The sequence below is a fragment of the Capsella rubella genome, unplaced genomic scaffold, assembly GCF_000375325.1.
Source record: "Capsella rubella cultivar Monte Gargano unplaced genomic scaffold, Caprub1_0 scaffold_4, whole genome shotgun sequence".
NCBI lineage: Eukaryota > Viridiplantae > Streptophyta > Magnoliopsida > Brassicales > Brassicaceae > Capsella > Capsella rubella.
In genome coordinates, this window is record NW_006238920.1 from 13,867,148 (window position 1) to 13,883,929 (window position 16,782).

Sequence of the window (16,782 nt, forward strand, 5' to 3'; positions counted from 1 at the left end):
CCAATAATATGAGTAGTTTTAAACCGGGACTCACACGATTATTAATTAACCGGTTTAATTGGTGATTATGGCATCAATTAACAACGCAGGTCGATTCCTGCGTCGTCTTCAAGCTCTGACCTTGAGCAGCTGTATCTTCCCGAAACTGTCTCCTGCTTCTGCTTTCATGGATGCATCAGTTCCCAGTTCTTCTAGAAAATCTAATTTCTCTTCTTTCGCTCAGTCCAGCCGAAGGTGAATCGATTTTTTTCTACATTATTCGAAAAGTCAACATCCCTTTTGATTTTGCCTCATTGATTTATGTGGTTTCGGCTCTTTATGGATGTAGCGGCGGTAGAGGAGCAGGCTATGAGAGAGAGAACGATAGAAGAAGACCTCAGGGCAGTGGCGGTGCCGGAAAAGATAAAATTGATGCGCTTGGAAGACTCTTGTAAGTAGGATCACTACTGATTAGAGATGTGTTGTAGAGATTTATAGCTTACTTTGACTGTAGTTTGGATGGATAATTAGGACACGAATCTTGCGACACATGGCTACTGAGCTGAGATTGAACATGCGAGGTGATGGTTTTGTTAAAGTTGAAGATTTACTTAAGCTGAATTTGAAAACGTCTGCTAATGTTCAATTGAAGTCACACACGATTGATGAAATCAGAGAGGTCAGTTTCATTATCTTCACTTGTGTTGGTCAACGAGCAATTTCGATTGAAGTCGTTTATAATGAGTTTTGGAATGGTTTCGTTAACTTGCAGGCTGTGAGAAGAGATAATAAACAACGTTTTAGCTTATTAGAAGAGAATGGTGAGCTCCTGATCCGCGCAAACCAAGGCCACTCAATCAAGGTAATTGGACTTTAAACAATCCTTAGCTTCTTCATCTTTTATTTTTGTTGAAAGTTGAGACATTTCCATTTTCTTTCAGTAAATTTGTAAACACAATAACAGTATCATTAGATATGTGTTCTCCTAGTTTTGATCAATATGCTTCGTAGCTTTAGCTTTCTGTCTTTGTGTGCAGACTGTAGAGTCGGAAAAGTTGCTTAAACCAATACTGTCACCAGAAGAAGCTCCAGGTACTACTAGGACACTTACTTGTGACTTATGTTATGTATGACTAGCATAGTTGCTCGTGTTCATTAGAAATTTCTCCATGGCAGTGTGTGTACATGGAACTTATAGGAAGAATTTGGAATTAATCTTAGCATCGGGCTTAAAGCGCATGAATAGAATGCATGTTCACTTCTCCTGTGGCTTACCAACAGATGGTGAAGTGATTAGTGGTAAGATTTTGATCCCTATTGGTTGTTGTTCTGCATCATTGCATAAGCACATGTATCTGATTCCAAATTTACATGATTTTGGCGAAGGCATGAGAAGGAATGTCAATGTTCTGATCTTCCTCGACATGAAGAAAGCTCTTGAAGGTATTTACTTAAGCATGAGACCTTAATTCCCTGTCATAAAAATTAGTTTTGTGTCCATCAAAGATTCGAACATTTCAGTAATTCTTGTGAAAATTTCCAGATGGGATTGCGTTCTACATTTCAGACAACAAAGTGATTCTGACTGAAGGCATTGATGGTGTAGTGCCTGTCGATTACTTCCAGAAGATCGAGTCTTGGCCTGATCGGCAATCCATACCATTCTGATTCATATGATTTAACATCATCCGAAGATTCACAGCAGGATTCTGTGACAATGACTGTGACGATGCTTGTCTCTATGTTTTCAATTGCACATGTGAAAGATTATCGGAACGTTCAAGATAATCCGATAAGGGTGGTGTTTCGATAAAGCCTGAAAGACATGATATTCACCTACGCGTGTAAAAAACGAAACCAAGTGTTATAAAGCCTTTTTGTGGTGCATAAACGTGGGGAGAATTCAAGGCCCAAGGCCCAAATACGAAAGAAACATTAAGAACATGTAGAACCTTTTCCTTTGCAAGTTTGGTCTGAAAAGTTATAATTATGCATATGCTTAAAGTTGGATTTAGTCTTTTAAGCTGCGGTTATCGAAACTCCAAATCTCTAGTGTATTATTATTAGTCTTTGATTGTATCATAATGTCAGAATTTAAAACGAAAGGAATGGTATATACAACAACATATCATCAAATAAAAGAAAGAAAGAAAAAGGTATAGAGAAACGCAAGAATATCAAAAGAGAGTGAGAACCGTGAAAGCAAAAAAGATAAAACTCGTAAAAGATATGTAATGTCCGACGAGATTATTGTTAATTACTATTTAAAGTGAACATTTGTCTTGGTCACGTGATTGGAGCTTTTAATTAACACAGAATGAATATAAAACTGTAGTAGTAGTATCATTAGTTAATTAGTGTCTAGTGTATATGCTTTTATACTTGAATCTTGTCTTCGACTTGCTTTGGTTTTTTGTGGTCTCCAAACAAAAGAAAACTCGATGTCCGTGATGCAGACATTTCATAATCATATTTTTCTTACATACTGTTTCCTAGTCAATATAAGTACATCGGAAAGAAAAGAAAAAAAACCTTGTTAAAATTTTCTCCAAAATGTAGACTAGTTAATAAATGCTATAGTTATCTACATCAAATTTTGGTTTTTAAGTTCTCGTTTTCAATTTACTCGAATAACGTTGATCTATGTATATGTAAACTTAATTTCACCTACATCTAACTTTGTAAAATGTTAAACGGTGTGAGAGATGTTTGATAGTATGTTATGGGAATTGGGATGGAATCAATGGAACATTATGATGAATCATTAGAAACCAATGAACCGAGCGATGAACTGTGCAGATATAATATGAATATGACATACAATTGTCAACTATATATGAACCAAAAATATCTGCCAAAGCACAGTGACCATAAGTATTTCTTTTATATGATATCTGTTTGGCACAAAGTATATAAGTTTTTTCATGAAAGAACTTGATTAATTTTGTTCGTAGCATATAATATTTATTTATAGAAACAATTGTTAGCAAAAATAATAAATTATTTTATAGAAAAATAAATTGTAATCATGAGCTTATATATATACTGGCTTTCTGAGTTCTATCATGGAACACTACTTCGTTTTGTCGTCCTGTGTTAGGTGAGATTGAAGAATTTTTCTTATATTTGAATTTTCTAAATTTGAAATTTGATCTTTTTTTCCATCCTTTTTTTTGTAGTGGGGATTATCTAGCTATATGAATATGACAAAATAAAGTCTTATCTACTGTAATTATATGTAGTTTAACTATTTAACGCCAATGATAGCCGAAATTTTATAAACCATAATTGACGAAACTTGTTAACCTGTATAATTCTTATGATTAAAGAAAAATTGTATTAATGCATTTGATCTCATCACATATATATGATAATTAAGTTGGCACGCCTATACAACATATAGCGTTTGGACCAATTCGTAGATACAATAATTTAAAGAAAAACACATCGAACACACATACAAGTTTCAGTTTTCAACGTCTAAATTTACGAGAATGAAACCAAGTTATATAAATAAGTTATGGTTCCACACAAAAATAGACACGATATATAACAAAACAAAAAACATAGTTTTGCTCAAAAACAAGACAAGGATGATAGATAAAATTAAAAATTAATCAGTAAAAAAATGGGGTGCCTACCAAGTACCAACATACACAATTATAATGATTTATTGATGAAACAAAACAAATAAATTTAGATGGTTCTTCTTGTAACAAAATACATGAAACATCGATCTCATACATCCAAACAAGATGAGACAGGCTGGGTTTAGATAACGTGTTAGGGTTTTCTCTGGAGACGATCCAAAATATATATCTAACGCGTGACTTCTCTTTATAAAATCATATCACACTACACTGTTTCTTATAGCTATAACATTTACCATTTGGATGATCTAGTAGAAGTATGTCGGCTAATTAGTCAATTAGATATTTGTTTCAAGTGAGTTTTACGCATTATTATAGGTTTTTATAAGAGAAGCAATTAAATTATATTCAAGAAAATTAGAGAATTGACTACACTAATTGAGTTATCATGCACACATTATTTTTGATAACACTAATATGTCATCAATGATTTCATTTCCATATATATACAGAATGTATATAAGTCATCCACCACTTAGATATAAATATCATCCACCACTACTAGACACGAAGTGAGAAGACTACAGAGAAAAATGGAATATATATATAAATCTCAAGTAGCCCTTGTAGCCTTTATGCTTTATTCTATTGCTTTATGTCTTTCTAGTTTCTGTAAATTCACATGTTATAGTTAGAGGAGGAGCGATGTGTTGGTCCATTTTACCTTTTGCTGTGACCAGATCAAGAAGATAGCTGAACAAAAACTATTAGCTACTCAAGAGGAGTTCACATGTTCTTTATAAAAAATAAAATAAAAAAAGAAATTGCTACTAGAATATGTTTATGAAGAGAGTAAAAAATGTTCACATGTTGCCTTCTATTGACTTGCCTCCATCGTCTTCTTTGTCACCATTTGATGTACTCTTAGCCCCATGCCTCTTGGATGCCTTTTTCCTCCTATCTCTTTTGTTTTACAATATTTATATATTAATATATAAGCTACTTTTTGTGTTTATTCATGTAACAATTATTTGCATTTCAAATATAGTAATTTAATGGAATAATCTCATTTTATCTCTTTTGTACCTTATTCTCCATGTGAACATGTATAAAGCAGGTTATCAGGTTCTTGTACATGTCATATCTAAAGGGTATTTTACAGATGATGATCTGACAAACTCGAGCTTAATTTAATCTCGTTAAGTAATTAAAAGGGTTTTATATTTGTCCTAACTGAACCACACAGTTCTTATGTTTTTCAGTAAAATATTCTCATTTGGATGGATTTATTTATGAATTTACTTAGTAATATATATATATATATATAAGGAAACATAACTAAGTAATGTAATGGTAGCATAATGGATATATGGAAAGTTAAAACAATGATAATAAAAAGTACGATTTATATAGCTGGTGCACTGAAAAAGAAACAACTTTTTATTACCTTTAAATCTAGAGAGAGTGGTATCATTTTCAATTTTGAAAAAAAATAAAAGATAGAAGAAAAAAGCTAATAATATTCGCCTAACTATTATTGTTTTTTCTCTGAAAAGTCTTTTAAAAGTTAGTCTTTTACCGTATGTAGTACAGAACATGAAATGAAAGTCGTGGGTACTTCTCTATATTTTAGTTTACGTGACTCCTCTTTTGTTTCCCTTCAATCCCAAACAAGCTTTACTATTTTACTAATCAGTAAAAAAAAACAAAACAATACACACCAAAAAAATGTTAGATATTAGATTTAATATATTAGGAACGTAAATGTAGAATACTTCATCTAACATGAACAAACAATCAAAATATTGTAGTAAACCAAGTTTTAATTTTGAGGTAGTCTAAGTGTCTAACTCTAATAGTTAGACATTATTGGCCCTTCAAAACTTTGTCAGAACAATTAGAGTTATCTATTATGAATGTCTTAAAATAGATAGAAAATTTTACCTTTATAAATTTGGAGATTAGTCTACATTAGAATAGAGAGTTATGATTCTTTCATTATCATTGTAACATTTTCGCTGTTGAACAAACTTTTTCATATTTTTTTATTATTCTTACGATATATCTTATATACTTTGTGGTTAAAGCTTTTTTCTGACTTAACAAATCAAGAACTATTATTTTATAAACAACAATAGAAAGAAAGAAAAAATGCTTCAAAACCACAAGAGAAGAGAGAAAGTCATTTTCTTCCTCATCACACACTCTCTCTCTTCTCTACAACCAAAGATGGCCTCTCCACTCTCACACTTTCTCATCCTCTTCTTCTTCTTCTTCTTCTTCCTCCTCTTGGTTTCTCCTTCACTGTCTTCTTCTTCCTCAGAGCTCGACATTCTCCTCGACATCAAATCCTCTCTCGACCCTCAGAAACGTTTCCTCACTTCATGGACTCCCGACGCCGACCCTTGCTCCTCCGGCTCCTTCGACGGCGTCGCTTGCGACGGAAACCACCGTGTTGCTAACATATCTCTCCAAGGAATGGGTCTCACCGGGACTATCCCTCCTTCAATCGGTCTTCTCACTAGCTTAACCGGTTTATACCTTCACTTCAACTCCTTGACCGGTCAGATTCCTAAAGCTATCTCAAATCTGCCTCTCCTCGCTGATTTGTACCTCAATGTCAACAATCTTTCCGGTGAAATCCCTCCTCAAATCGGGAACTTGGACAATCTTCAAGGTATGTCTTCTGTCTTTTTTTATGCATGTGTTTTTAATCAAACTCATTCACTAAATATTTCATTTATTGCAGCCAAAAAGAACTTAAAAGTGGGTCAAGTTTGGTTTTATTAAGCTAGCATCAAAGAATTGTTTAGTTTTGAAATTGTTGTTATTTACATTCTATAATTGTTTTTATTTTTTTCTTTCTTTCTATAAAAACTAATCTAATCAAGTTCTTAGAACATTGGTAAAATAACTTTTGTTTGAGTAACCCATTCAACTTTGAAATTTTTTTGATTCTCCTAGAAACTAGGGAAACTCTTTTTTCTTTTCTTTTGTAGTACACCTTCACTCCTTTTTGTGCAAAAGCCAAAAACTATTTTATTGTTGAGAGGCTTTTGATACTAATAAAATCATAGAAAAACCAAAAACTCAACAAAAATAAATAAAAATGAATCTCTACTCATAACTCTGTTTTTTTTTGGGTGTACTTGTATTTGCAGTTGTTCAGTTATGTTACAACAAGTTAAGTGGGAGCATACCGACGCAGTTAGGTTCTCTCAAGAAGGTTACTGTCTTGGCTTTACAATATAACCAACTCTCCGGCGCCATTCCGGCGAGTTTAGGTAATATTAATACGTTGACTAGGCTTGACTTGAGCTTCAACAATCTCTTTGGTCCTGTTCCGGTGAAACTCGCCGGTGCTCCTTTGCTCGAAGTTCTCGACATCCGCAACAACTCTTTCTCCGGCTTCGTTCCCTCTGGTAATATAATTTCTTTAGACTACTGAAAGTTTAGGGTTGACCAGTCCGGTTTAACTGGATTGATAACCAGTCCAAACATTATTACCGAACCGAAACCGGATTTTACAACCACATTAAGATGCTTTTGTTCACCTTGATTTTTTATTTTTTTTTGGGTTGATGAAGCTTTGAAGAGACTAAACAATGGATTCCAGTATTCAAACAACCACGGTTTATGCGGAGATGGGTTCACGGATTTGAAAGCTTGCACCGGTTTAAACGGTCCGAACCTTGACCGGCCAGACCCGACAAACCCAAAGAATTTCACAACCGTTGATGTAAAACCAGAATCTGCAGATTTACAACGAAGCAATTGCAGTAACAACAATGGCGGGTGTTCATCAAAAACCTCAAAGTCTTCACCTTTCGGAATCGTCATGGGTCTCATTGGTTCAATCCTCGCAGTTGCAATCTTCGGTGGTTCCACATTCACATGGTACAGACGAAGGAAACAGAAGATTGGAAGCAGTCTTGATGCTATGGACGGTAGGATTAGCACTGAGTACAACTTCAAAGAAGCTTCTAGAAGAAAAAGCTCTTCTCCATTGATCAGCTTAGAGTACGCGAGTGGTTGGGATCCATTAGGACGAGGACAGAACAGTAACAACAACAGTGCTTTGTCTCAAGAAGTCTTTGAGAGCTTTATGTTCAATCTTGAGGAGATTGAGAGAGCTACTCAGAGCTTCTCTGAGGTTAACTTGTTGGGGAAGAGTAATGTCTCTTCTGTTTATAAAGGTATCCTTAGAGATGGTTCTGTTGCAGCTGTAAAATGTATAGCGAAATCGAGCTGTAAATCAGATGAAACCGAATTTCTCAAAGGGTTGAAGATGCTGACATTGTTAAAGCATGAGAATCTAGTGAGGTTGAGAGGATTCTGCTGCTCCAAAGGACGCGGAGAATGTTTCCTCATTTATGAGTTTGTTCCCAATGGTAATCTTTTGCAGTATCTTGATGTGAAGGATGAGACTGGCGAGGTTCTTGAATGGACTACTCGAGTTTCCATCATAAATGGAATAGCCAGAGGTTAGATTCTGCGATTTGTTCTTTCGCAAACTAAACTCAGGATTTTTTATATGTGAAATCTGATGTCTTTTTAATCATCCTTTCAGGGATTGTATACTTACATGGAGAAAATGGGAACAAGCCTGCAATAGTTCACCAGAATCTATCTGCAGAGAAGGTTCTCATCGATCATTGGTTTAATCCTTCTCTTGCGGATTCCGGTCTTCACAAGCTTTTCACAGATGACATCGTTTTCTCCAAGCTTAAAGCAAGTGCTGCAATGGGATACTTAGCTCCTGAGTACATAACTACAGGAAGGTTCACTGATAAGAGTGATGTCTACGCTTTTGGTATGATTCTGTTGCAGATACTCAGTGGTAAAAGCAAAATCAGCCATTTGATGATCTTGCAAGCTGTAGAATCAGGAAGACTGAATGAAGATTTCATGGATCCAAATCTTCGAAAGAATTTTCCAGAAGCAGAAGCGGCTCAGCTCGCTAGACTTGGTCTTCTCTGCACTCATGAATCCTCAAACCAAAGACCATCCATGGAAGATGTTATGCAAGAACTGAATAAACTCGCGGCAAATTATTAGTTTCCCGTTTAACAAGATTCTTGCTTTTGATTTTCCAAGAATTGGCACACCATGGTTTCAGACTATCACCGGTCCCCTGATGTTAACTCTGTTTTAGGTTCAGTATAGGGGATCCGAAAAACCGGTTCATGATGTAACAATCTTATTTCCTTGTAACTGTGTAGCTGATGTACTTAGGCTGTAAAAACAAGCACTTTTCAGACGTTTTAGGTGATCTTGTGGGAAGTCTTTTTTTCAGACATATCTTAGCTGAACAAAACCAACCAACCAACATGCGGAATTGCGGATATGTTGTGATAGTCTTCATGTATGACAATGGCAAGGAATTTTCAGAATAAGTTTAATCCCTCGAAAATATATAGCTGCACAATCGTTCATCTACAATGTATTGGAAACTTCAATGCTATCTACAAAGAACTCATGGACTCTTCCATCAAGCTCAATCCAACTACATCCAGGAACTTTCTCTATCTTTCTTTCCTTCATCATCGTTCTAACTCTACGCACATCCTTCCACTTTCCAAAACTAGCATACATGTTAGAGAGGAGCACATATGAGCTCGGGTTATAGCCAGCCTGCAAAATAAGGTGTTTTCCGACAAGCTCTCCCGTTTCAAACTCCTTGTGGTGATTACAAGCTGTGAGAAACGTTCTCCATATGACATCATTTGGCTCAATTGGCATTTCCTGTATTAAGTTTTTTGCTAGCTCTATACTTCCGGATCTCGACAGTATGTCAACCATACACCCATAGTGTTGCAGTCTTGGTTCTATCTTGTGTTTTCTCCTCATGAGCTCAAAGCAAAGAAGGCCTTCCTTCACTAATCCAGAGTGGCTGCAAGCATTTAATACCCCAACAAAGGTGATATCGTCGGGTTTTATGGAGCGTCTCTCGATCTGCAAGAGCATATCAAATGCGGATTCCCCAAGACCATGAATAGCTAGCCCACCAATCATGGCATTCCAGTGATCAATGCTTTTGTTTTCGATTCCCTCGAAAACTAACATGGCATGTTGTATGCTTCCGCATTTCGAATACATATCAATGAGAGCAACGCCTAGTTTTCCACCTAAAAAGAATTGTTTCTCCACAATGTACAAATGCATATCCATGGCTTTGGATAATCGGCCAAGTTGAGCAATAGCAGAGAGAACTATTACCAAAGTCGTTTCATCGGGTGACAAGTGACTCTCCTTTTCCATGTGGCTAAATATTTCAAGAGCTTCCATGTGATACTTGTTTTGAACATAACCAGCCATCATAGAGTTATATGACACAACATCTCTATGAGGCATTTGGTCGAACAGAGTCTTAGCCTGATGAACAAAACCTAACTTTGCATACCCATCAATCATGGTAGCCCAAGTAACTACATCTCTGCTCGGCATCACATCGAATAATTCTTTAGCATCCTCAATTCTTCCGTGTTTTACATATCCATCGATCATTGAATTCCACGAAATCAAGTCCTTCTCGGGCATTTCAGCAAACAGTTTTGACGCTATGTCAAAACCGTTTGATGCCTGAGCATATCCACTTATGATAGAGTTCCAAGAGATCAAATTCTTCACTTCCCTTGGCATCAAATCGAACAATTCACGCGCGGATTCGATCGATCCACATTTGACATAACCGTCAATCATTGAGTTAAAAGAAACGGAGTCTCTCTGCGGCATTCTATCAAATATCTGGCGGGCAAAACCTAAACAACCACATTTCAAATACAAGCCAATCAGACAGTTGTGTAGAAACAAATCCGACCAAAGTCCAGTCTTTCTCAAAAACCCATGAATCTGCAGTCCTCCCTTTACAAAGCCTAACCTCGAACACGCTTTCAGAACAAGGGACATGGAGAATTCGTCCACGGAAACACCATTCTCGAGCATCAAACAGAACAAAAGCAGAGCTTGTTTTGGATCTTTTCCATGAGAGTGAGACTTGATCACAGCGTTCCATAAAAAGGGATCCTTCACCTCACCTCCGGGTGAAGATGCACATACGTGATACTCGCGGAAGACTAAACGCGCGAATTCGGCGAGAAACGGGCGTGGAGAAGCGGCAAAAGCGAGAACGATCCTCGTACTGAGATTAGAGTTTTTGATGAGTCCCGTCGTAATCAATCGCGCGTGGATTTTGCTCACATCTTCCGAAGTTTTGCATCGTCCAAGGAGTTGAATGGTGGGTGAAATCGAACACTCCATGGTTATGAGAGTGCCCGAAGACAAGCGCCTCAGTTACGTTCTTCTTCTGTTGGAGATAAACCGGATTGGGTTTATCATCATCGTTTTAACGGCACTGAAGAGGATGGCTTAAACAACGTCGTTTTAAACGTTTGCTCACTAAGGGCTTTTAAATTAAGGCCCAATAATAAATATTATTAGCCCAATATCAATACCTGTCCAAACTATGAAGTAGTGAAACTGAAATAACTTACGTTCCTTCTTAGGCTAAAGTTGTTGTTTGGACAAAAAAAATACAAGTAAAATACGATTCTGAAAGTATTAAACAGGCAACTAAAACGATAACAACTAACAAGTGACAAGACATTACCACGAATTCGAAAACAAACAACTACCGTTCATAGTTTTACCAATTGGTTGTAAATTATTTATATCTTGCAGATTTTTATGACTGGAAAACTCTCTATATTTAAATATTTATTTATTTTGACGGTTATAAAATTCATAGAAAAAGGTTCATATTTTAACATTTTTGACTCTGCAGTTTCCGTCATTAGAGATTGATCATCGAACCAAACAGCGGTGAAATATATATTTAAGTGATACTAATGGAGACATAAGCTTAAACAAAGATAGAATTTAGTCAGACTAACGTTCGAATTTAGGCATATTCTTCTACACAAAATACAAACTTAGATCTTAAATTATATAAGCTGGTTATATTTATGCCCACCAACACATCTCGATGAGATAGTATATGTATAGAAAATAGAAAACTGGTAGTATGATAATGATAATATGATATTGATAAGCAAGTAGTTGATGATAAGCATTGACTTCCTTCATAAGTCATAGTCAGGATGGAGTGGTACGATATATCGTACATATATATATGATAATATCTCCTTATCGAATTGGTTTTATTTATATCATTTGAATATGATTTCAATTCCTTTTTAATGCATAGTTGCTATTTTAATATTGTGCGTCTTTAATATAAAACGAAAGTGCTAATTTGTCGTTTACTCAACTGTTTATCTAATTACAATCGTTCAACTTGAGAACTTTATAAGCTAGATATATATTTGGTTGTTCCTTCCTACTATTTCAGCAGCCATGGTACAGGCATGTCTCGACCAACATTGTATACTATATATATATATATAGGCGTGATGTTATTAGATTTAAGTTATTATAAGGGCAATATATACTACTAATGGGTTGTTAATTAACTTTCACGCATGTTCGGCTGCACAACACATTCACAAGTACGGAAGTACCACTTCTTCTTCTTTTTTTGACACCGGCACAAGTACCACTCATCGTATATATGCAGTTCGAACAATTTTATAGCCTAATCTTATGTTTTGATATATTGCGGATTTAAAATAAATTTCTAAAAGGCATGCTAGTAATGTTGTACTTTTGTTGATTCATATTGCTTTTTGGACCTAATCAAGACCAAGAAAATTTTTTCTCTATATATATCTTTGTCGCATATGGGTTAGCTTATATGATACGTGCAGAATAAACCAAAATAGGCGGCGATAAATTATGTTTATATCCTAATAAAAACCTTTTGATTACAGATTCGTTGGTTGGCACTATGAAAGCGAGTGTCAAAGAAAAAAGATTTATAATCGTCATTAAGCTGAAATAACAAAGGCTAAAATCAAAAGATTGAAAACTTAGAAAAGAACAAAAAGAGATAGAAAAAAAAAAAAAATCAAAGATAGTAGCTGACCATCTCATGTAATTATTCAAGTTGTCTCACCTAAGTCCACAATATCAGCAATCAAAATTTATCCTTTCATCCACAACACGTATTTGTTCAGACTCTACCCTTTTGACGATAATGAAATTAAGTATCAAAACAAAAACATTAATTCAACTAGCTAGTATTATATATAACAAAACCAGTGAATATATATCAAGATCTTGGTTTACATAAGTTGTCAGAAGAGTGGGCTAACGCCTAACGTAAATCGACGACATAAATTCTCGATTTTTGCATAGAAGAGAGAATAAAAATAAAAATTGAGTTATTTGATTGACGAAATAACCAGTAACATGATTTTAATTATAAAAATATAAAAAAAGGATGAATAAGGAGTAATAATAAATGGGAGCAATGAGACAAATTGACACGTTGTTTATAAGTGTAAGCAAATTGTCAACGCTTCGTTTGTCCATTTATAAAAAACCTAACCACCACTTCGTCTTCCTTCCTAAATCATTCATCAAACTCCATTTCACTTTCACTATGAAGCTTGTCTGGTCGCCAGAAACTGCTTCTGACGCATACATCGACACCGTCAAATCGGTATGTTATCTTTTCTGTTTATACAAATCATAAGCTTAGTTATATTATATGGTTTTTGTCTTTATTTAATTTTGCATGTGTATTCTATAGTGTAAGAGCTACAAGGAATCAGGAGTGGCGGAGTTTTTATCTGCTACGGCGGCTGGATGGAACGCGAGACTAATCGTTGAGACATGGTCACGCGGCGATCCTATCTCCACTAGCGTTGGACTCGCGGTTGCTGCGACTCACACGTGCGGAAGACACGTTTGTATAGTTCCTGACGAGCAATCTAAACTTGAGTACGTCTTGGCTATGAGAGGAGCTGTTACGACGGATGTCACGGAGGTTTTGGTGGCAGGAGAATCAGTGGAAAACGCGGTGGAGGAGTTTCCCGGCGTTGATTTCATGGTTGTGGACTCGAAGCGGCGAGAGTTCGTCAGAACGCTGAGGTTTGCGAAGCTAAGCAGCAAAGGTGCCGTTTTGGTGTGTAAAAACGCCACGCAGAGAGCGATCTCTGGGTTTAAATGGCACGATGTGTTGAAAGGAGGGACACGTGTGGTGAGATCCGTGTTTTTGCCGGTTGGTCGAGGCTTGGATATCGCACACGTGGGTGCTACTGGTGGCCACCAGCGTGGTGACTCGAGGAAGATTCCTAGTCGTTGGATCAGACACGTGGATCATCAGTCTGGAGAAGAGCATTTGTTCAGACGCTAGTTTTCGAAATTTCCTCTTTTATCCTTTTGCTGCACTTCATTTTGTAGAGTCATAAATGCTGTACATACGTTACAAAACTTGAAGAATAATTTTCCATAATCAATAGTCTAATATCATCCACGAATGTAAAATATTAAATTATCCACATTACAACTTCACAAAAAACATCGACAACATTATTCGATTATACATAGAGATTGATACATGGTTCTCTGATGATTCTATCATTCAATGTTGATTCGAACAACCTTCTTAGCTCCTGGTGCCGAGGTGCTTGCACTGGTCCGAGTTTGGTCTGTTCGGCGGCGAGTTCGGTCCAGAGATGGGAGTAGCCATCCTCCAAAACTTTGATCAAAGCCTGTAAATATAGTCGTATAGTACAGAGAACAAAAACAGTTTCAGTAAAAATTCCGATACGAAGATTAGTTCTGAGATTAAGAGTTTGCTAACCACTGGATTCATGCTTGGTAAGAGATGAATTGCCTTTCCATGCTTCCTCAAAGCCACTAAGTTCTTCTGAAACAAGAAACAAAGAAACTTCTTTAGCTGCTTGCAATTTTCCTTCAAAGACCTGAACTTACTGATTAGACTGTGTAAGATTCTGCAGACCTTCTTCGAGGTTGTGAAGAGTCTGTGTCGACTCAACGCCACCACTCGAGGTTAGCTTCCTAGTAACCGAATGACCCTGAATACCCCAAACCAACATACTCAAGACACATAAAAAAATCTAGCCACGGTGGAAGTGGAACCAAGAAGTGCTATAGCAAAATATCATCAGTGTGGTCAATCACCTTATCATTGATCCCTCTGGAGATCCTATGAGTGGCTTCACCTGTAGTCTTATCGGCTTCTTTGCTTTCCTCAACCACCATCTAGAAACAGAATCCAATTAGTACGTGTCCAGTAAAACTTCCATTAAAACGAAAGATTGAAAAAAGAGAAACAAACTTACTCCATCACTGCCTTTTCTTCTGGTTCTAGTAGATGTATAGTAAGCGCCATCTATCCCACCATATGTAACCTTAGAGGTGTGATGTCTGAATGTGTTAACTCGAGACTGCGTACCCTCTCTTCGATTGAAATCACTCCTTTGATTCATATTCTGAATCTTCCTCTCAGCTACAACAACCACATAAGCCATAGTTAAATACAACGAGTAAACAAAGCTGGTCTAATCACTATTGTGTATTTGTAATTACCATCAGAATCATCTTCAGGGTGCTCAACAGATGGTTGATTCACTGAACTGGTATGCTCTTCTTCATCACTCCTAAAACCTTTTCTTTCTTCTACTTCTTCATCAGATGGTAATTCTTCAATTGTTAACCCTCCTCTTCCACCATTGCTCTTATGTGCATTACTGAAAGAAGCACCTGAGCTAAAACTGATGGGTGGTTCGAGCAAATCCTCAAATGGTCGAGAGAAGAAAGGATCATCAAAAGGATCTCTTCCTCCAAAGAAACTACCTCTAAATCCACCAAAATTTCCAAACCTACCACCAAATGGATCTCCCATTTTTCCTTTTTAATTATGCAATCCTTTGGTATAAGAAAACAAGTTAGGGACTAAACATTATCTCAAAAACTCTTCTCTGTTACTGTGCAATACTTTGGTATAAATAAAAAAAACAAGTTCAAAACTATACATATGATCTCAAAAACTCTTCTCTGTACCCATCAAAATTTCAATGAACAACCTAAACTGAATACAAACTTCACTAAAATATCTAACAGAGCATACAAGCTATAGTTCTATACGACAATCTAAGAGTTCGAGGACAAGGACATCAGAAAAGAGAGTACCTTGTAAAGAATTTGAGAACTTGCGAGAGAATCCGAGAAGAGCCTAGACAGAGTAGTTGCCTTTATCTCACTCTGTTTTTTTTTTCTTTTCTTTATATAAACCACTATTTTAATATTTAACAGAAAAGAATGTTTGAGATTAAGACACGTGTCGTTACACCATAACCTAGAAGCTTCTTCATCGTTCTTCATCCTTTATATAAAATTTATTTTATTTCACCATTCCCAAATATCTAATTGGCAACCATTAAAATTTAAAACTAAAGGTTTAATCGAAAAGGAATATAGACTATTCAACTTGAGACTGGCTCTAGCTCTACATCTATCTTAACATTTTTGAAGTACATTTTGCTCAAAAATCTATTTTTACATTAAACTGCCCAAAAAACCAATGTCTAATCTCTTATCTAACAATATTCATTAAGGATACGTATGTCTTTTAATTCTTGAGTCGGGTTATGTGTCCCTCTCGGGTCAAAATTAAATTGTTATGACACTATCAATTATCCGTTTAACTATGGGCCTCTCATAAAATCGAGTACTAATTTTGTTGGGCTGACAATCAGATTTTAGGCCTTAAATACAAACATATTTATTACACTCTTCTTCTCCACGTCAAAACTAATAAACGAAATAAATGCAAAACTTTACATAATCTCACAATAATATTCAATCGAAATCTTTGGCCTTAAATACAAACATTTATTACACTCTTCCTTCTCCACGTCTAAATTAATAAACGAAATATATTCAAAACTTAACATAAATTAACAAAATTTATAATCGTATATATTCACATTCAATAACGACATCCATATCTTCATAGCGAATCAATCAAACAATCCAGAAATATTTTCAATCACGTATTATTCCTCAAATTTAGGCCTATATTAACTCATATGGTAAGACAGATTTATTATTAAACGCATTTATAATGAATATAATTTTATACATACCAAAATCATCTAATCTTGCCAATCAAGCTAAATCACATACGTATCATACGACTCTTTATACCATCTCACACAATATATATATATCTAGCTATCACCATCACAGAAATTCATCGCAACACATACACCTATAGCATACAAACCTAAAAAGTCATTACTATTTCTAATAATATGTCTGCTTCATTTGCATACTTAAGAGA

The 16,782-nt window shown here is 35.8% G+C and overlaps 5 protein-coding genes across 7 annotated transcripts; 3 read left to right on the plus strand and 2 right to left on the minus strand.

Moving 5' to 3' along the window:
- Positions 1–52: 52 nt before the first annotated feature.
- LOC17890043 (tRNA 2'-phosphotransferase 1) lies at positions 53–2,018 on the plus strand. The gene is made up of 8 exons (XM_006294668.2): positions 53–234; positions 329–430; positions 511–658; positions 752–841; positions 1,017–1,071; positions 1,156–1,278; positions 1,366–1,422; positions 1,523–2,018. The coding sequence occupies exons 1-8, from the start codon at positions 68–70 to the stop codon at positions 1,645–1,647; spliced, it is 867 nt and encodes a 288-aa protein (XP_006294730.1). The 5' UTR covers positions 53–67; the 3' UTR covers positions 1,648–2,018.
- A 3,765-nt stretch (positions 2,019–5,783) lies between these two features.
- Positions 5,784–8,868, plus strand: LOC17890341 (probable LRR receptor-like serine/threonine-protein kinase At1g34110). Its single transcript, XM_006293385.2, has 4 exons — positions 5,784–6,246; positions 6,731–6,991; positions 7,157–8,053; positions 8,140–8,868. The coding sequence occupies exons 1-4, from the start codon at positions 5,799–5,801 to the stop codon at positions 8,625–8,627; spliced, it is 2,094 nt and encodes a 697-aa protein (XP_006293447.2). The 5' UTR covers positions 5,784–5,798; the 3' UTR covers positions 8,628–8,868.
- An 85-nt stretch (positions 8,869–8,953) lies between these two features.
- Positions 8,954–10,858, minus strand: LOC17889791 (pentatricopeptide repeat-containing protein At2g45350, chloroplastic). Its single transcript, XM_006296023.2, has one exon. It carries the CDS (start codon positions 10,827–10,829, stop codon positions 9,006–9,008), a length of 1,824 nt encoding a protein of 607 aa, XP_006296085.1. The 5' UTR covers positions 10,830–10,858; the 3' UTR covers positions 8,954–9,005.
- Positions 10,859–12,914: 2,056 nt separating this feature from the next.
- LOC17887581 lies at positions 12,915–13,930 on the plus strand. Its single transcript, XM_006294901.2, has 2 exons — positions 12,915–13,131; positions 13,222–13,930. Exons 1-2 carry the CDS (start codon positions 12,931–12,933, stop codon positions 13,825–13,827), a joined length of 807 nt encoding a protein of 268 aa, XP_006294963.2. The 5' UTR covers positions 12,915–12,930; the 3' UTR covers positions 13,828–13,930.
- On the minus strand, positions 13,906–15,700 carry LOC17888463. Of its 3 annotated transcripts, XM_006294703.2 has the most exons (7): positions 15,630–15,700; positions 15,027–15,365; positions 14,780–14,946; positions 14,619–14,699; positions 14,437–14,512; positions 14,278–14,343; positions 13,906–14,185 (listed from the first exon to the last, which is right to left on the minus strand). In XM_006294703.2, exons 2-7 carry the CDS (start codon positions 15,340–15,342, stop codon positions 14,052–14,054), a joined length of 840 nt encoding a protein of 279 aa, XP_006294765.1. In that variant the 5' UTR covers positions 15,343–15,365; positions 15,630–15,700; the 3' UTR covers positions 13,906–14,051. The 3 variants fall into 3 exon arrangements, with proteins under 3 accessions (XP_006294765.1, XP_023640911.1, XP_023640912.1); XM_023785143.1 differs by lacking the exon at positions 15,630–15,700 and having other exon boundaries at positions 15,027–15,585; XM_023785144.1 differs by lacking the exon at positions 14,437–14,512 and having other exon boundaries at positions 13,915–14,185.
- Positions 15,701–16,782: the final 1,082 nt, after the last annotated feature.